Source organism: Dermochelys coriacea, chromosome 2 (assembly GCF_009764565.3).
Source record: "Dermochelys coriacea isolate rDerCor1 chromosome 2, rDerCor1.pri.v4, whole genome shotgun sequence".
Lineage (NCBI taxonomy): Eukaryota > Metazoa > Chordata > Testudines > Dermochelyidae > Dermochelys > Dermochelys coriacea.
Window position 1 is genome coordinate 5,935,029 of NC_050069.1, and position 20,609 is coordinate 5,955,637.

At 50.8% G+C, this 20,609-nt stretch overlaps 1 protein-coding gene across 1 annotated transcript; it reads right to left on the reverse strand.

Annotated features, from left to right (window-relative positions):
- Window positions 1–285: 285 nt before the first annotated feature.
- On the reverse strand, window positions 286–7,228 carry LOC119852277 (ly6/PLAUR domain-containing protein 2-like). The gene is made up of 3 exons (XM_038393443.2): window positions 7,066–7,228; window positions 2,286–2,405; window positions 286–1,451 (listed from the first exon to the last, which is right to left on the reverse strand). Exons 1-3 carry the CDS (start codon window positions 7,115–7,117, stop codon window positions 1,246–1,248), a joined length of 378 nt encoding a protein of 125 aa, XP_038249371.1. The 5' UTR covers window positions 7,118–7,228; the 3' UTR covers window positions 286–1,245.
- Between the last annotated feature and the right edge of the window lie 13,381 nt (window positions 7,229–20,609).

The following is a 20,609-nucleotide window of genomic DNA, read 5'->3' on the forward strand; positions in this document are numbered from 1 at the left end:
CCTGTTGATGTCAGCGGGGCGGCTCACACGCCAAAGTCTTTGTCATGGGAATAAGAGTGGTGCAAAGTCCAAATTTTCCCTCCTAGATGGGACAGAGCTAGGAATCCCTGGCAAGCCATTTCTGAACTGGATCCAGTTATACTGGATCTAGTTTTACTGCAGAGGTGGGACAAATGTGCCTTAGAAACACTTCTCACGGGTCGGGGGGGCCAGATCCTCAGCTGGGTCAGATCCTCAGCAGAGGACGTGCTTCATGAAGACTGGATCTGGCCCAGTAATACATTTTCCTTTTATTTTATTTGGGGGGGGCAGGGGTGCTCAGAGGCAGCTGTCTGAAGCCAATTTGGAACATGTCTGGGTTTTAGTGCAATTGAAAGTAAAAAACTGAGATCACTAGTTCAGAGCAAGCAGGTTCCATACTAACTGCACCTGCATTTCTGATATGCACAACCCCCCTGCCCTTCCAACTCTGGGTCTCTCTCTTGAACTGTGCAGCGGGATTTGCAACCTAGAGGAACTCTCAGATGAGCCCTCAAACTCGTTTTGCTCATTGTCCTAAGCAGCATTGGAAAACCGACCTCCTGGGGTTCAAGCGCGCTGAGATAAGGGGAGGTGGAAACTGACGTCCCCAGAGAACAGGGAATCACTATGTTAAGCTATTTATGGTACAGAAAGGTGGGGGACTGCAGTGCTTGGTAGCTGCTAAGAAGAAATCAAATGTGCATGATTGGGGTTAAATGCTGGATCCCTTGCACAAGAAACAGGCTTTAGGTGAGAATTGGGGGGCACCCCGCATTTTCCCCTGACACCAGTCCTGCATGGCCCTACATGGACGGATTGGCTGGTGAGTTTGTGTAGTTCTTTGACCTGCCTACCATGGCTCTGTCTTGCTCCTCCTCCTCCTCCCCCCAGTACAGAACAGTGCCCACCCCCACACCGTCCCTGTCGCCTGACCCTTCCTGCTATTCAGAACGGCCATGTCTCTTCCACGTCCCCATCCCTGGAGGGGTGCAGCGGCAGGATGTAGTCAATGCTGAAGAAACACGTCCCCTAGATTAGCAGCTGGGAGCAGAGCGCTGCCCAGGGTTTCAAAGCTGGGTGGGTTTGACCTCCAAAGGTCCATTAAATTCCCGGCATCAATTGAAGAAGCCACAGTTAACTGAAGAAATATCTTCCTCAAGCGTCTAACATTGGGCAGCATTGGGCAGCGTGGCCAGGAGGACTTCTGTCTGAGACCCTGCTGTGCTACAGCATGACCCTCAGGAGGGTCCAGAGAGTGGCAGCTGTGATCGCTATGGCACTGGCTCTCAGCCCTGGCACTCCGCCGGTATTGCACAGGTCGGTGTAACAGCACGAGATGGGGTGGGACTCCCCAATTCCATCCGGGTCGGAGGGCATGCACGTTTCAGTGCAGGATTTGGAGACGGTGGTGTTCCTGAAAAAGGGGTAACCTGTAATGGATAGAATAGGAAAAAAGGGGAGAGAGAAATGGTGAAGGGAGGTTTATAGATTTAGGGCCTGGTTCTCCTTTATGCTAAGGCTACTTTACACTGTCTTGGAAGTAGAAAGGGGCCTTAGAAGGGTAAGCAAACTATATTCAAAGGAGCCTGAGTGCAGGTGAGAAAAAGGCTCATTGGCTTTAGTTAGTATCTGTAATCCAGTGGTACCCACAATGTGCCAGATGCTGTGTATGTGCATGTGAAGACACAGTCACTGTGCCAAAGTTGCATGGAATTCAGACCCAAGCACCAGCTGGTATTTCCGTCCTCTCCAGGGGCCTGATTCTGAATGGATGCCAGTGTAAATTAAGGGTAAAGTCACTGCATCTTATGACGGGGCACAGCCTCCAGTAAGGGCACACTGCAGACGGTCAGTTCAGAGCGTACAAGAGACGCTCCTGTAAAATTAGCATTGGTATGTTGTTATTCTCCTTTGTAAATGACCAGTGCCGGCCAAAGCTTTGGTGAAGCAAAGTGAAAAAAGGGAGTCCAGGTCCCCACAAGTTAGAGAGGTAGGATCGCCTGATACATAGATGAAGCAAAGTAAGCAGAGAGAGCCCAGATCCTGGTGATTTACCACTAGGGTAGAGTTAAATAGACTATTCTCCTTCTGTAAATTTGGATTTGGACTTCTCCATCTGGGTTCCTCAGAGACAGTATAGGGGACAATCCCACACTGGCTGGGGAAGCGGGTAGAAGGAAAAGAGGGAAGAGGGTGTGTGAGAAGTTATAACCGAGATGCATTTCCTTTGCCATGTTTATTCGCAGCGATTGGCTGAGACTTACCCAAGTCTACAGAATGCACAGTTGTCTTGCACGCCGTGTCGTTCTTAGAGCAGTTGCTGACTGTGGTGCACGAAGAGAGATCTGTCGGTTCTTTGCAGGTGTAGCATCGCAAGGACTGGGCTGTCAAGAGGAACAAAATGGCATGCCTCTGAATAGATCTTAGCAGGTGCTCAATGTGGCTCTGTTTTTTTGTCAGCTTTGGAGAACCTGCAATTGTGCTAAATGGCTGTTTAGAACACCAGATTCCCTCCCCCCCCCAGGGTATGTTGCGAATGTAAGTCACAGGTTCAAGTATGTTGATAACCAGCCAGGTGCAGTGGCATTTGAACCCAGAACTTCAGAGCTAAAAGCATGAACCTCTACCACTTGAGCTAAAAGACCAAGCTGTAGCTGTCTCATTAATTATTATTATTTTATTTTGGAAAGACCTAAGATCCTGTGTCCCCTAGTTTGGGTTCCGCAACTTGAAAAGTGCAGGGATCTAGTATGAATCACCTGCCTGGTGATCCTCATTACTTTCTTGTGGGATTGCTACCTCTGAGGTTATACCAGGTACCTGCGTGGTCAGCATTTTTGCCAAGCAGTAGACACTTGTTCCTGTCAAGCTTGTTTATATACAAGAGAGCCGGGGCTGGGAGCTGTTATGTGCCCACGCACAAAGAGCAAGCTCCAGCCACCTGAAATGACTTTGGTTTTAGATTAAGAAAAGCAACAAAGAACAAAAGAGATGTTTCCTCGTGAGCGTGTTTGCATGCTGTAGTAAGATGAGGCCCTGAAACACAAACCCTAGTATCAGCGGCTTGGTATGAGGCCTAAGGCCTGAGCTAAAGTAATGGTCAAGACTTTGCTGACATAAAGCAAAGTTAAGCTGCGAGCCAGAGGCAGGCCCTGCTCACAGATGCTGGCAAGGAAAGGGCTGATGTTGCAAAAATACACATCCCTAAAAGGTACTGGACACTAGAGATACCAGAACACTGATATTTGCACATTCTGTACACATAACAAGGAACAGGCGGACACAAACTAAAGACAGGGGCAAAGGGGCAGTATGATGGATGGCGTTGTTTTGTTCGAACCAACATGTACAAGGGGAGAGGCGGCACCTTGCTACGTAGAGGGGTTGCACCTCAGTACATCAGGAGTGACGTGTAACTTGTTTGTCCGTGTGTGTAAGAATGCCTCCCTGGGGCGGTGTCTCTGTCCAGCCTAGGGAGCAGTGGAGTGTCCCGCCACTGACTGAGCTGCGTCCATTGTCAGAGAGCACATACGTACTAGCAGAACTGTAGACATCTGATCCGGGGAGCTAGAAAACTGTGTTTCGTTTGACCATAAACCTGGCCGGGTGCCTTCATTCCTTATCGGAGTCTGTGGTCATTGGGGGTTCTCTAGGGGTCTGCTGCATCAGCGATCTGCACAGAGCCGGGGCAGCACACAGAGGGAACACACGCACACAGCCAACTGTTATCAGCATTGGACAGAGCAGAGCACCACACTGGTGGCGTCTGACAACACGTGTGTGTGTGTGTATTCTGGAACAAACTGCAGCGGCACCAAGGGCAAAGTGGTTGCTGTCATTTCGAGGTGCTGTTCACATGAAACAAAACGGGTCTCAGTTATACCCCTACCATAGCAGCCACTATCACTGAGCTCCAGCTTCCACTCCAAGGCCCCCTTGCACTTGCTCAGAGGCTTCTCTAAACAAATTCCTTTCGGGATGAATTTTTCTATGCACGTTCTCTCAGCTCAGAAGAGAAGTTTATGTAGTTTGTTATTTTTTAGACTAACTTGGTTCAGCCACCATTTGAGTTTTGTGTGTGTGTGTGTGTGTTTGTCAGTTGCACTGATGTAACTGAGATCAGAATATGGGCCAGTGAATTTCAGATTTACCCCAGAGTTACTGAGGACAGAGTGAGGACATGCACTCCTTAAGGTATGCTGTTGCTGTATAAAACCACTGATGATATTACAGTTGTTTTGTAATATGCTAAGAGCAGCTGCTTGCACAGTCAGGACCTTTGACGTATTTCTTCTTTCCTATGAGTCCATTTTATAAACATGATCAGTCTAGTAGTAGTTAAAAAAGTGCAAGAAATGTTTCTACTGCCACCTCCTGGTGAAAATGTAGAAAGTAATGAATGTTATTTCTAAGACTAGGAGTACTTGTGGCACCTTAGAGACTAACAAATTTATTAGAGCATAAGCTTTCGTGAGCTACAGCTCACTTCATCGGATGCATTTACTGTAGCTCACGAAAGCTTATGCTCTAATAAATTTGTTAGTCTCTAAGGTGCCACAAGTACTCCTTTTCTTTTTGCGAATACAGACTAACACGGCTGCTACTCTGAAATTTCTAAGACTATATTACTTGGATCCAGGTGCTCTGTATGGACAATTCTCCATAGCCTCATGCCTAGGGTAGTCATTTTGGCTGGAATTTTCAAAGGACGCTAAGGCAATTAGCTATCCAGTTCCTATTGAATTTCAAGGGGAGTTGAGCATGTAGCTCCTTTGAAAATGCCAGCCTCAAACTGTGCAGAGGGAGGGCAGAGTATGAAATGCTCCCATTTTGATTTGCAGATGCTCTCCACCTACTTTGCACAGGTCGGAATGACAATATAAGGTGGAAGGCTGTGGTAAATTAGGCTCAGTGGGCCAGATCCCACCTAGTCCAGGCTCTAGCCCGGAATGTCTACACCACAGTTAAACAGCCCCGTAGCCTCAGCTCTGTGAGCCCAAGTCAGCTGGCATGGGCCAGCGGCAGATTTTTAATTGCTGTGTAGAGATATCCTTGTGGTACGGGGCTAAAACCAGCAGTGTAAATGTTCTCCCTTGGGCTGGATCTCGGGCTCTGAGACCCACCCCCTTCTCTGGGTTTTGCAGCCCGAGCTCCAACCCGTGCGGGAACGTCTACACTGATCATTTTAGCCCCAGGTGTGAGTCCTGTGAGCCTGAGTCAGTTGGCCCAGGCTCTGAAACTCACTGATGTGCTTTTCTTTTTTTTCTTTTTTTTCTTTTTTTTTGCATAAAGATGGTTGTTAACATGTGGTATCAGAACTTCAGCAAGTATAAATCATGGTCTGGCTGGCGAATTTTGGTTGGGCCTGATTCTGACCTCACAACAGTTTTCCACTAGGCTAACTCCATTGACTTCAGTGGAGTTACTTCTGATTTACACCAGCTTAAAGGAGAAGAGAATCAGGCCCCCATGGTCCTTGGCAAATGAACCCTTCCCAGAGGAGCAAAAGGCCATTATTGCCATGGAGAGGGGGCCGTGGAAGGGACCAAAGAAGCATGGGAGAGAGGTTACAAAACTAAGGAACAATCCAATGTTGAGGAAAGAGTCCATGGAGAAGCAGAACAAGGGCATACAAAGGGCTGTGCAATGCTCTGGCCTGCACACCCGAGGGTGATTCAAGGGATCCCAGTTCTGTGCCCAGCCATGCCCCGTCTCACTGCAGGATTTAGGGCAAGTAACTTTCCCCTCTCTGTGCCTCAATCTTTCCATCTATAAAATAGGTCAGTATCATGTCCTCCCCCTATGGTATTTTAATATTAAGCAATGTTATGACGCCCCAGAGGGAAATAACTAAATATGTGAAATAGGTTACCTGGAAGGGGGCTGAAACAAGAAACGGGGCAGACCCTCAGCTGGGGGTAAATCGGTGCAGGTCTGGTGAAGTAAATGGAGCTCTGATCATTTAACCCAGCAGAGGAGCTGGCCCGTGGTATATAAATAAGTCCAGCAGATGGAGAGGATCGAGGGGTAGGGAGGAAAGGCAGGAGAGCGCGAATCAGGAAAACCCCCAAGCGGTTAACTCTTGAAAGACTCCCGGGGTATGATTAAAGTCACAGCAGAGATGTCGAGACAAACCCCCCAGCAGGCTGTTAAATCTCAGCACTGCCAGGGATGCGCACTGCAAGGATATATAACAGGAACACAAGGAACACAACAAGACTGGATCACACCCAAGGTTCATCGGGGCCAGGGTCTGTCCGTGACTGTAGCCAGAACCGGATGCTTCAGAGGAAGGTGCAGGAAATGCTATAGGAGGCACGTGTAGGATCATCTCCCCAATGAAGGTCTCATTCCAACCCCACTAGCTAGAGATGGGCTTAAATGCTGACTCCCATGGGTTAGCTCCTTTTCCATAATTTGTGTTAGCATTAACTATCCGAGTTCTGGACATCCCTCCCCATCGTCTGGCCAACGCTGATTTACAGACGGCCACCACAGTCACATAGCAGGTGGAGCACAACCCATCCTGCACCTAACAGACCAAACTGGCGGGCTACGTGGAGCACGTGTCAGGTCCGATCCCTGCCTGCAATTCCACGGCCTCCTTCCTGTCCTTTCACCCTCCCAGTTCCGCTGTGGGTCATGGATCTGGAGCAGAGAGGAGAATCCCTTGGTTCCCATTCTCCCTTGCCCTGTTACCTTGCTAGTTCTTTACACCAGCGTAGAGGGGATGTGAGATGTGACCACCCTGAGGCAATCGCATTACACAGGTGTGAAGGCCTGCACCAAGTGCAATGCAGGACAGAGAGAGAGCCTCCCTCTTCTGCTGTCAGTAACTGCCCAGCCGGGAACATCCCCCCCCCACACATTTCCCTTCCCCAAAACCTTTCTTTCATTTTGCCTGATTATTTGTCAAATAGATCACAACACTCCTTCCCTCTCTCTGGGCTGTCCAGACCTTTGTCCAGCGTAGCCGCACGCTGGGAATATCACAGATAAATCACTGCAGCCCGGGGAATCCAGGTGAAGCCCCGGCAATCTTACCTAGCTCCACGCACACAAGGCCAGCCAGCAGAACAGCCAGAAGCACCTTCATCCTGAAGCACCCTCAGCCTGGATGGCCAAGAAGAGCAAGAACTGCTCGCAGGTAGCTTTCTACTCTTCCCCTCTGCAGGTGATTTCCCGTCCTCCGCTGGTTCTGATTAGAGCCTTCCCCAGACCTGCAGTGGAACAAGTTCCTTGAGTGATCTTATCGCAGCAGGGCCCCGCCCCCTTTCTCCCCCACCCCTGCACATCCTGAAGCTCTCCAGGGCTGAAAATAGTTAGCAGTACAGAGGGGTTATGTTCAGGGATCCTTGCATTGGTTGGGGTGGGGTGGGGTTGTACCCTCCCCATCAGACAAGAGCAAGGGTGTTCATACAGCTCATCCCCCTGCATCAGAGTGACTCTTCATGCCAGCTCCTTGTGTCATACTGATGCCCCTCACTGACCCTCTTCGCTTTCGCAGGCAGCTGGGGGCCCCTGAGGGATAATGGCTCTGGACGAAACGGTCTTTAGAAGCTCTGGGCGGCAGGGAGTGAAGTGGCACCAGGGAAGTGAAGCAAGTCCGACAGCATGGACAGTCCCGCAGTCAGACTGCTAGGCTGGGACTTGGGCGACCTGTGCTGCACTCTGCCACAGACTTTCTGTGTGACCTTGGGTGGGTCACTTAGCCTCTCTGTGTCTCAGGGGACACTGCTGCTCCTTGCCCCCTCCCCTGTCTTGTTTATTCAGATTGGGAGCTGTTTGAGGCCCGGCTGCCTGCCACTCTGTGTTTGTACTACCCTGAGCAATGGCAGGTGCTCCTGGAATGCAAGTTACAACATTCTTTGCTCTCTCTTTCCCTGTTTGCTGTACACTGGCCTCTGTTACTCCAATCCTAGCAGTGACAGGTTAGCCACTCCTCTTCCCCTCAGCAGCCTCCAGGCCTGGAAGAGTTTCTTTGCCCGTTCTGCCCTTCTCTAGGCCCCACTGCTCTCAGACTAGGCTGTCTAGGTCCTATTATGGCCCCTCCTCAACACTCACATGCTACACAGCAGGAACTGAGGCGTGGTCAACAAAGGGACTCACCTGAGCATTAAGCTCAAGTCACCTGATTCCCAATCCTGGGCCTTGACCACCGGCCTGTCCTTCCTCCCTTGAGGAAGCATTATCAGGAAACCAACCCCTCCCCATCTCCACCCTTGCCTAGTGGTAGGGCACAGCTGGCTCACCCTGCGCTGAGCAAGCCTAGATGATAATCATAGAGGTCGTGATGGTGAGGAAAAGCCAGGGGCAGTCCACATTAGCTCTCTGACTAGTGCTACCCACTGGTGGAGCTGCACCAATGCAACAGCCAGAGGTGGGGAATCTGCTTGGGATCCATCTGGGGAGGGTCTTCTGGGATTTGCTGGGATTCTGGCCTCTTTACCCAGAAGTGGTACCATGGAGGAGCTGCACCGTGACCCAGAATCTTCCTGGCTATTCGAAGTCCAAGGGAACACGAGAGTGTTTAAAGACGACGCTATTGATAGTGATCGCAGTGATAGAAAACGGTTGTGAAATGGGTCAATGGGGTCTCAGCAGCCAACAGTTTAGGAGCTACCAGCCTCGGGCTCCAGCCTAGTATGTAATTAGCCTGTCACACAGTGCATCTTTAATAACAAGGAAAGAAGCATTAAAAATCTGCTCTCCTGGGCTTCGTTGTAGTGACCGAGAGCAAAGCTGCGGTTGCTGTGGGAGGCAGAGCTTCGGAACGTCTTGGCGTGTCGTGTTGGGACTTGGTGTTCTCCACCCACCCTTCCTGCTCAGTGAAGTAGCTTTCACATGAGCGAGCAAATGCTAGGTGTGTGGGACACACGGCTCAGCTGGGTGGGAGGCCTTCGTCATCACAATGTGTTGTGCCGTCCCTGCCTGCTGGCTAATGGACCAGATAGCAGAGTGTGACAGCTTTAATTAGAACTGGGGGTGTTGTCCTGGGTCACGGCTGCTCCCCGCTGTTCTCTCAAAGGACGAGACAACGGCTGCTTTGTCTTGTGTGCATGGGCTCTCCGGTCATCCCCCTGTCACTGATCCGGACCTGAGATAAACCAGCACCAAAGGAGTTTGACCAACAATCCTGAGCCACCTTCAGTGGGTTTCCACTCTAGGCTCCCCAATTCCATCCCCTCCGACTGCCAGAGATGAGTTGCCACCCTACAACTTGTTCTGCTACCATCCAGCTCCCTCCTGCCACCCTATTCTGGACCTTCATCCCATGCCCTGACAGCCTGCTAAGCGTCCACACAAAGCATTAATCACTGACTCTCCCATTGCTGGGCCCAGGTGCCTGCTTCTTTAGGGCCGGATTCTCAGCTGGAAATCAATCTTGCTCCCTTTACTTTAGCAGACCCATGCAGATTCACAGCTGCTGAGGATCAGGCCCTTACTTTCTGTGAGTTCAACGGAGCTGCACCAAGCCAGAAAGGTATGGCTTTAGGTGAGATGAGTTTGGTGGGTCTCTCCCCTTGGTACCTGTCGGACGTTTCTCCATATTAGTTTCTTCAGCTCAATAGCTTCATCGGGGGAGATGCCTGAAGCTACAGCAGCAGATGGGAGTGGAGATCAGAAAGGGGTGACTGGCAAAGGGAGAGGAAGGATGGTCCAGTGGTTAGGGATCAAGTCCCTGCTCTAACACTATGATTTTATGATTCTATGACCTCCAGTATAATCCGGGCCATAGAACTTCCCCAAAAGAATTCCTAGCACAGATATTTTAAAAAACCCATCCAATCTTAATTTTAAAATTGCCAGTGATGGAGAATCCATCATGATCCTTAACAAATTGTTCCAATGGTTAATTACACTTGCTGTCAAAAATGTACGCCTTATTTCCAGTCTGAATTTGTCTCGCTTCAACTTCCAGCCATTGGATAATGTCAACTCCTTTCTCTGCTAGATTAAAGAGTGCATTATTAAATATTTGTTCCCCATATAGATACTTACAAACCATTTCTTTGTTAAGCTAAGTAGATTGAACTCTTTGGGTCTATCATTATAAGGCATGAGTCTCTGGATTAAGTTTAGAAGTGTGAGCAACAAGGGTGATGTCGTGGTGGGAATCTGCTATAGACCACCGGACCAGGGGGACGAGGTTTTCTTCTGACAACTAACAGAAGTTACTAGATCGCAGGCCCTGGTTCTCATGGGGGACTTCAATCATCCCGATATCTGCTGGGAGACCAATATACCGGTGTACAGACAATCCAGGAAGTTTTTGGAAAGTGTAGGGGACAATTTCCTGGTGCAAATGCTGGACGAACCAACTAGGGGCAGAGCTCTTCTTGACCTGCTGCTCACAAACAGGGAAGAATTAGCTGGGGAAGCAAAAGTGGATAGGAACCTGGGAGGCAGTGACCATGAGATGGTTGAGTTCAGGATCCTGACACAAGGAAGCAGAATATGGACCCTGGACTTCAGAAAAGCAGACTTTGATTCCCTCAGGGAATTGATTGGCAGGATGCCCTGGGAGAATAACATGAGGGGGAAAGGAGTCCAGGAGAGCTGGCTGTATTTTAAAGAATCCTTATTGAGGTTTCAGGAACAAACCATCCCGATGTGTAGAAAGAATAGTAAATATGGCAGGTGACCAGCTTGGCTTAACAGTGAAATCCTTGCTGATCTTAAACACAAAGCTTGTAAAGCTTACAAGAAGTGGAAGCTTGGACAAATGACCAGGGAGGAGTATAAACATATTGCTCAGGTATGCAGAAGTGAAATCAGGAAGGCCAAATCACACTTGGAGTTGCAGCCAGCAAGAGATGTTAAGAGTAACAAGAAGGGTTTTTTCAGGTATGTTAGCAACAAGAAGAAAGTCAAGGAAAGTGGGGGCCCCTTACTGAATGAGGGAGGCAACCTAGTGACAGAGGATGTGGAAAAAGTTAATGTACTCAATGCTTTTTCGGGCTGCGTCTTCACGAACAAGGTCAGCCCCCAGACTGCTGCACTGGACAGCACAGCATGGGGGGGGAGGTGTCCAGCCCTCTGTGGAGAAAGAAGTGGTTCGAGACTATTTAGAAAAGCTGAACGAGCACAAGTCCATGGGGCCGGATGCGCTGCATCCAAGAGTGCTAAAGGAGTTGGCGGATGTGATTGCAGAGCCATGGGCCATTATCTTTGAAAACTCATGGTGATCGGGGGAGGTCCCAGATGACTGGAAAAAGGCTAATCTAGTGCCCATCTTTAAAAAAGGGAAGAAGGAGGATCCTGGGAACTACAGGCCAGTCAGCCTCACTTCAGTCTCTGGAAAAATCATGGAGCAGGTCCTCAAGGAATCAATTCTGAAGCACTTAGAGGAGAGGAAAGTGATCAGGAACAGTCAGCATGGATTCACCAAGGGCAAGTCATGTCTGACTAACCTAATTGTCTTCTATGATGAGATAACTGGCTCTGTGGATGAGGGAAAAGCAGTGGATGTGTTATTCCTCGACGTTAGCAAAGCTTTTGACATGGTCTCCCACAGTATTCTTGCCAGCAAGTTAAAGAAGTATGGGCTGGATGAATGGACTATAAGGTGGATAGAAAGCTGGCTAGATTATCAGGCTCAATTGGGTAGTGATGAATGGCTCCATGTCTAGTTGGCAGCCGGTATCAAGCGGAGTGCCCCAAGGGTCGATCCTGGGGCCGGTTTTGTTCAATATCTTCATTAATGATCTGGAGGATGGCGTGGACTGCAGTCTCAGCAAATTTGCAGATGACACTAAACTGGGAGGAGAGGTAGATATGCTGGAGGGTAGGGATAGGATACAGCGGGCCCTAGACAAATTAGAGGATTGGGCCAAAAGAAATCTGATGAGGTTCAACAAGGACAAGTGCAGAGTCCTGCACTTAGGACGGAAGAATCCCATGCACCGCTACAGACTAGGGACCGAATGGCTAGGTAGCAGTTCTGCAGAAAAGGACCTAGGGGTTACAGTGGATGAGAAGTTGGATATGAGTCAACAGTGTGCCCTTGTTGCCAAGAAGGCTAACGGCATTTTGGGCTGTATGAGTAGGAGCATTGCTAGCAAATTGAGGGACGTGATCATTCCCCTCTATTCAGCATTGGTGAGGCCTCATCTGGAGTACTGTGTCCAGTTTTGGGCCCCACACTACAAGAAGGATGTGGAAAAATTGGAAAAAGTCCAGCAGAAAGCAACAAAAATGATTAGGGGACTGGAGCATATGATTTATGAGGAGAGACTGAGGGAACTGGGATTATTTAGTCTGCAGAAGAGAAGAATGAGGGGGGATTTGATAGCTGCTTTCAACTACCTGAAAGGGGGTTTCAAAGAGGATGGATCGAGACTGTTCTCAGTGGTAGCAGATGATAGAACAAGGAGCAATGGTCTCAAGTTGCAGTGGGGGAGGTTTAGGTTGGATATTAGGAAAAACTTTTTCACTGGGAGGGTGGTGAAGCACTGGAATAGGTTACCTAGGGAGGTGGTAGAATCTTCTTCCTTAGAGGTTTTTAAGGTCAGGCTTGACAAAGCCCTGGCTGGGATGATTTAGTTAGGGGTTGGTCTTGCTTTGAGCAGGGGGTTGGACTAGATGACCTCCTGAGGTCCCTTCCAACCCTCATCTTCTATGATTGTATGTGTTCTAATCCTTTAATCATTTTCATGGCTATTCTCTGAACACGCTGCAATTTATGAATATCCTTCTTAATTGTGGGCATCAGAACTGGACACAGGATTCCAGTATTCCAGCGGTCACACCAGTGTCAAATACAGAATTAAAATAGCTTCTCTAGTCTTACTTGAAATTCCCTTGTTGCTGCATCCAAGGATTGCATTAGTTCCCTTGGCCACAACTGATTATCCTTCACAACCTCCAAATCCTTTTTCAGAGTCGCTGCTTCCCAGGGTAGAATCCCCCATCCTGTAAGTATGGCCAATATTCTTTGTTCCTCGACATATGCGATTACAGTTAGCCATATTGAAACTCATAGTCAAAATGATTTCTGCAGCCACTCTCAGCCCATTGTAGCGCCATGAAACTCACCAAACAGGCTTGGTGGGCAGTTTTAGAAGAACTGCTAGCATAACGAAGGCGACAATTCCCTGGGGGCCAAGGTACCACCTAAACCATGTTTAAAGCCATGGTAGGTTGCACACAGGATTTTATTCAAGCCTGCACAGAGGCAATTTACCCTCAGGGCCCCATTCACACACAGCTTACGGTTAGAAGTGTTTGTATCCGAAAAAGGATTGTTGTTGATCATGCGGCTAGGACAACCCAGCGATAGCACCATGTTAGGGAATCTTGTTCCATGTGCACAGTGCACTGGCACAGTTAGTTACGGCAAGGACAGTCCCGATAGCTAGGGTCTTGCTTTCTGTTTCTGATACTGTCTAGGACAGGTTTCAGAAAAAACACGGAGTACTTGTGGCACCTTAGAGACTAACAAATTTATTTGGGCATAAGCTTTGGCCGGCTCCACAGCTCCCATTGGCCGGGAACCGTGACCAATGGCAGCTGCGGAGACGGTGCCTGCGGGCGTGAGGGCAGGCGCAGAGCCTCCCTGGTTGCCCAAGCGCCTTGGGGCTGCAGGAACCTGGCGGCTGCTTCTGGGAGCCGCGGTAAGCGCTGCCGGGACCCTGCAGCCCTCCCACACCCCCAACCCCTGTCCCACCCTGGAGCACCCTCCTGCACCCCAAACCCCTCATCCTTGACCCCACCCCAGAGCCTGCACCCCCAGCTGGAGCCCTCCCCCCCATACCTCAATCTGCTGCCCCAGCCTGGTGAAAGTGAGTGACAAAAACTAGACAAGCCATTTACAAAACACACTTTGATTCTCTACAAAAGAAAAAGGACACTAAGCTATCTAAACTACTATATGCCACAAGGGGCCACAACAATGGTTCCTGTAACCCACCCAGCAATATTGTTAATCTATCCAACTATACTCTTAGCCCAGCGGAAGAATCTGTCCTATCTCGGGGCCTCTCCTTTTGCCCCTCCACCCCCACGAACATGATACAGTTCTGTGGTGACCTAGAATCCTATTTTCGACGTCTCAGACTCAAGGAATATTTCCAACACACCTCTGACCAACATATTAACCCACAGAGACCTTCCTGCCAACACTACAAAAAGAAGGATTCTGGGTGGACTCCTCCTGAAGGTCGAAACAGCAGCCTGGATTTCTACATAGACTGCTTCCGCCGACGTGCACGAGCTGAAATTGTGGAAAAGCAGCATCGCTTACCCCATAACCTCAGCCATGCAGAACACAGTGCCATCCACAGCCTCAGAAACAACTCTGACATCATAATCAAAAAGGCTGACAAAGGAGGTGCTGTCGTCATCATGAATAGGTCGGAGTATGAACAAGAGGCTACTAGGCAGCTCTCCAACACCACTTTCTACAAGCCATTACCCTCTGATCCCACTGAGAGTTACCAAAAGAAACTACAGCATTTGCTCAAGAAACTCCCTGAAAAAGCACAAGAACAAATCCGCACAGACACACCCCTGGAGCCCCGACCTGGGGTATTCTATCTGCTACCCAAGATCCATAAACCTGGAAATCCTGGACGCCCCATCATCTCAGGCATTGGCACCCTGACAGCAGGATTGTCTGGCTATGTAGACTCCCTCCTCAGGCCCTTCGTTACCAGCACTCCCAGCTATCTTCAAGACACCACCGATTTCCTGAGGAAACTACAGTCCATTGGTGATCTTCCTAAAAACACCATCCTAGCCACTATGGATGTAGAAGCCCTCTACACCAATATTCCACACAAAGATGGACTACAAGCCGTCAGGAACAGTATCCCCGATACTGTCACGGCTAACCTGGTGGCAGAACTTTGTGACTTTGTCCTGACCCATAACTATTTCACATTTGGTGACAATGTATACCTTCAAATCAGCGGCACTGCGATGGGTACCCGCATGGCCCCACAGTATGCCAACATTTTTATGGCTGACTTAGAACAACGCTTCCTCAGCTCTCGTTCCCTAATGCCCCTACTCTACTTGCGCTACATTGATGACATCTTCATCATCTGGACCCATGGAAAAGAAGCTCTTGAGGAATTCCACCATGATTTCAACAATTTCCATCCCACCATCAACCTCAGCCTGGACCAGTCCACACAAGAGATCCACTTCCTGGACACTACGGTGCTAATAAGCGATGGTCACATAAACACCACCCTATATCGGAAACCTACTGACCGCTATTCCTACCTACATGCCTCTAGCTTTCATCCAGATCATACCACTCGATCCATTGTCTACAGCCAAGCGCTACGATATAACCGCATTTGCTCCAACCCCTCAGACAGAGACAAACACCTACAAGATCTCTATCATGCATTCCTACAACTACAGTACCCACCTGCTGAAGTGAAGAAACAGATTGACAGAGCCAGAAGAGTACCCAGAAGTCACCTACTACAGGACAGGCCCAACAAAGAAAACAACAGAACGCCACTAGCCATCACCTTCAGCCCCTAACTAAAACCCCTCCAACGCATCATCAAGGATCTACAACCTATCCTGAAGGACGAGCCATCGCTCTCTCAGATCTTGGGAGACAGACCAGTCCTTGCTTACAGACAGCCCCCCAATCTGAAGCAAATACTCACCAGCAACCACACACCACACAACAGAACCACTAACCCAGGAACCTATCCTTGCAACAAAGCCCGTTGCCAACTCTGTCCACATATCTATTCAGGGGACACCATCATAGGGCCTAATCACATCAGCCACACTATCAGAGGCTCGTTCACCTGCGCATCTACCAATGTGATATATGCCATCATGTGCCAGCAATGCCCCTCTGCCATGTACATTGGCCAAACTGGACAGTCTCTACGTAAAAGAATGAATGGACACAAATCAGACGTCAAGAATTATAACATTCAAAAACCAGTTGGAGAACACTTCAGTCTCTCTGGTCACTCGATCACAGACCTAAGAGTGGCTATCCTTCAACAAAAAAGCTTCAAAAACAGACTCCAACGAGAGACTGCTGAATTGGAATTAATTTGCAAACTGGATACAATTAACTTAGGCTTGAATAGAGACTGGGAATGGATGAGTCATTACACAAAGTAAAACTATTTCCCCATGGTATTTCTCCCTCCCACCCCACCCCCCACTGTTCCTCTGATATTCTTGTTAACTGCTGGAATTAGCCTACCTTGCTTGTCACCATGAAAGGTTTTCCTCCTTCCCCCCCCCCCCCCGCCCGCTGCTGGTGATGGCTTATCTTAAGTGATCACTCTCCTTACAGTGTGTATGATAAACCCATTGTTTCATGTTCTCTGTGTGTGTGTATATAAATCTCTCCTCTGTTTTTTCCACCAAATGCATCCGATGAAGTGAGCTGTAGCTCACGAAAGCTTATGCTCTAATAAATTTGTTAGTCTCTAAGGTGCCACAAGTACTCCTTTTCTTTTTGCGAATACAGACTAACACGGCTGCTACTCTGAAAAAAGGGTGGGGGAGAGTGAGTGATGGGGGATGGAGCGGGTGGGGATAGGGCCTCGGAGAAGGGGTGGGGGCTTGGAGAAGGGGCAGGGCAGGGAATGGGCAGTGGTTTTTGGTTTTGTGGCATTAGAAAGTTGGCAGCCCTACAGCTGTGGGGAGTCGCGGATCCTACACCTGCCCTGGGCGGAGGGGCTGGGGGGTGGGGACGTGGGTCGGGGGCTGCTCTCCTTTGAAATCTGGGGGGTCCCCTGGAGCTTGCTGCCTTTGGGGAGGCGCTAGGAGGTAGGACTGGTCAGGACGCTCCCCCAGGCAGTCACCCCCGCCCTCCTTTTCTTTCCTAACTGGCTGGGATGTCACAACCAGAGCCCGAGGCTGCCTGGGTGACACAAGGCTTCCAGGGCCTGGCCCTGTGGGAGGATCGCCCAGTTGGGACGTTTACGGCTCTTTTCGGGAGAGCGTAGCGGTCAGCTCAGGTGCCCTGGCTGAGTCCGGCTAGACCTTTGCGTTCCATTCCAGCTCGACGCACAGGGACAGCCTTAGGGGAAATGAGGCCATGGGCCGGGGGCCAATTGGTATTGTGGCACCCGGGCGTCCCACCTTGCCCCCTCCAACGCCCCTGGCCCCCGCTGCCCACCCGTTCCCCCATCACCCCTGCCCCACCACCTCCCTATCCACCCCCCCATCACGCCTGGCCCCCGCTGCCTCCCTGGCCCCCCACCCATTCCCCCATCACCCCTGCCCCACCACCTCCCTATCCACCCCCCCATCACGCCTGGCCCCCGCTGCCTCCCTGGCCCCCCACCCATTCCCCCATCACCCCTGGCCCCCACCTCCCTATCCATCCCCCCATCACCCCTGGCCCCCCACCACCTCCCTAGCCATCCCCCCATCACTCCTCTCCACTGCCTTCTCTGGCCCCCCATCACCCCTGGCCCCCACCTCCCTATCCATCCCCCATCGCTCCTGGCCCCTGCTGCCTCCTCTGACCCCCACCCATTCCCCCATCGCCCCGGCCCCCACCACCTCCCTATCCATCCCCCCATCGCTCCTCCCCTCTGCCTCCTCTGCCCCCCCACCCATTCCCCCATCACCCCCGGCCCCCACCACCTCCCTATCCATCCCCCCCATCGCTCCTCCCCGCTGCCTCCTCTGGCCCCCCACCCATTCCCCCATCACCCCTGCTCTCCACCTCCCTATCCATCCCCCCATTGCTCCTGGCCCCTGCTGCCTCCTCTGGCCCCCCACCCACTCCCCCATCACCCCTGGCCCCCACCACCTCCCTATTCATCCCCCCACCGCTCCTCCCCGCTGCCTCCTCTGCCCCCCCACCCATTCCCCCATCACTCCTGGCCCCCACCACCTCCCTATCCACCCCCCATCACGCCTGGCCCCTGCTGCCTCCTCTGGCCCCCCACCCATTCCCCCATCATCCCTGACCCCCACCTCCCTATCCATCCCCCCATCGCTCCTGGCCCCGCTGCCTCCTCTGGCCTCACACCCATTCCCCCATCATCCCTGCCCCCCCACCTCCCTATTCATCCCCCCATTGCTCCTGGCCTCTGCCTCCTCCTCTGCCCCCCCACCCATTCCCTCATCGCCCCTGGCCCCCACCACCTCCCTATCAATCCCCCCCATTGCTCTTGGCCCCTGCCTCCTCCTCTGCCCCCCCACCCATTCCCCCATCACCCCTGCCCCCCACCTCCCTATCCATCCCCCCATCGGTTCTGGCCCCACACCCATTCCTCCATCACCCCTGGTCTCCACTGCCTCCCCAGGCCACCCAACCATCCCCCCATTGCCCCTGGTTTCTGCTGCCTCCCCCAGGCTCTCAACCATCCCCCCATCCCTCCAAGCCTCTGCTGCCTCCCTATCCATCCTCCATCGGCCCTGGATCATGCTGCTTCCCCTGGCCCCTCACCCATTCCCCCTGGTCCCCGCTGCGTCCCCGGGCTGCCCACCTTCCCCACCGCCGCCGAACCCCACTGCCTTCCCCCCATTTCCCCAAGCTCCCTTCCATGGCCTCACACCCCACCCTGCTCCTTGACTCTTGACCACGGCGCCCCCCTGACCACAACACCCACCCGCGAGGCTGGCCCTGTCGACGCAGAACATACGGCCTGCTCTTTCTCCATGATGGTTGTGGTGACTGGAGAATGCGATGGCCCGGATGGGTGGTTCAGCCCGAGACAAGGTGAAACTCAGGTTCACACTGTGATTCACAGGCCAGATGGGACCATTGTGATCATTCAGCCTGATCCCCTGCATAGCACAGGCCAAAGAAATTCTCCCAGCCATCCTTGCATCAAGTCCCACAGCATGTGGCGGGGATAGACAAGTAAAGCATCACTCTGTCTCAGGGAATAGGCTCCCACAAAACCTGTAGGTGATTCAGGCTGGCTCCTAACAAGGCCTGGTTTGCACCGAGTTCGGTATAAGATGGCCAGTTTTCAGAGCGAAAAGAGGTAAATATCAGGGTCCCCCAGGAGCCTGTACTGGGACCAGAACTCTTCAACATATTCATAAGTGATCTGGAAAAAGGGGTAAACAGTGGATGGCAAAGTTTGCAGATGATACAAAATTACTTAAGATAGTTAAGTCCAAGGCAGACTGTTAAGAGTTACAAAGGGATCTCTCAAAACTGGATGACTGGGCAACAAAATGGCAGATGAAATTCAATGCTGATAAATGCAAAGTAATGCACATTGGAAAACATAATCCCAATTAGACATACAAAATGATGGGGTCTAAATTAACTGTTGCCACTCAAAAAAGAGAACTTGGAGTCACTGTAGATAATTATCTGAAAACATCTACTCAATGTGCAGCAGCAGTCAAAAAAGGAAACAGAATATAAGGACCCAGTAGGAAAGAGATAGATAGTAAGACAGAAAGTATTGAATGCCTCTATGTAAATCCATGGTACGCCCACACATGAATACCATGTGCAGCTGTGGTTGCCCATCTCAAAAAAGAGATATTAGAAATGGAAAAAGTACAGAGAAGGGCAACAAAAATGATGAGGGGTATGGAACAGCTTCTGCATGAGGAGAGATTACAAAGATTGGGACTGTTCACCGTGGAAAAGAGACGACTGAGGGGGGATATGAGAGAGGTCGATAAAATCATGACTGGTATAGAGACAGTGACTCAGAGAATGTTATATACCCCATCACATAACACAAGAAGTAGGGGTCATTCAATGAAATTAGTGGGCAGCAGGTTTAAAACAAACAGAAGGAAGTATTTCTTCATACACTGCACAGTCAACCTGTGGGACTCATTGCCAGGGGATGTTGTGAAGGCCAAAAGAATAACTGGGTTCAGAAAAGAATTAGAGAGGTTCACCGAAGATAGGTCCATCCATGGCTATTAGCCAAGATGGTCAGGGACACAACCCCATGCTCTGGATGTCCCTAAGACTGACTGGCAGAAGCTGGAAGTGGATGACAGGGGATGGATCACTCGATGATTGCTCTGTTCTGTTTATTCTCTTTGAAGCATCTGCCTTTGGCCACTAAGGGAAGACAGGATACTGGGCTGGATGGACCATTGGGCTGACCTGGTATGGCCATTCTTATGAGATGGTTTCTGGGGATTCCAGTAGCCCACATGCTTCCTCCCCCTCAATATTTAGGGGTAGATTCCTTCCTATCTTTTTGGGGCAGGCAGCAGGCTTGCTCCCCACACTGACCATCTCTAGGGGGTACCTGTAAAGGCCCGCTGCCCGCTACATCCTTAAAGATCTTCAGGGGAGTGGGTGACCTGTTTCCTTCCCACCCGCCTTCAGCAGCAGTGAAGCAACACTGGGTGTGTCTACACAGTGTGTGGCGGCCCGTGGCAGCAAGTCTCAGGCTTGTGGTACAGCGTTAAGGATAGCTGTGGGCTATCCCCAAAGGATGCTGGGGCTCAGGCCAGAACTCAGGCTCTGAAGTCTAAGGAGGTGGGTGGATTTCAGAGCCTGAGCTCCACCTGAATGTCCACATAGCCACTTTTAGCACCATAGTGCGAGCCCCACAAGCCTGTTGACCCGACCTCTGTGACTGGCTGCTGTGGGCGATACAGAGGTCTAACTTTACTTGGGCCCTAGAGTTCAGCTGTAAGGGAAA

Bases quoted from the DNA above. Each gene is read 5' to 3' on its own strand.
- LOC119852277 (XM_038393443.2), bottom strand. From the start codon at position 7,117: ATGAAGGTGCTTCTGGCTGTTCTGCTGGCTGGCCTTGTGTGCGTGGAG. The intron at 2,406-7,065 runs GTAAGATTGCCG...TCCTCTTGACAG, and splicing joins CCTTGTGTGCGTGGAGCTAG to CCCAGTCCTTGCGATGCTAC. The intron at 1,452-2,285 runs GTAAGTCTCAGC...TATCCATTACAG, and splicing joins TGTGCATTCTGTAGACTTGG to GTTACCCCTTTTTCAGGAAC.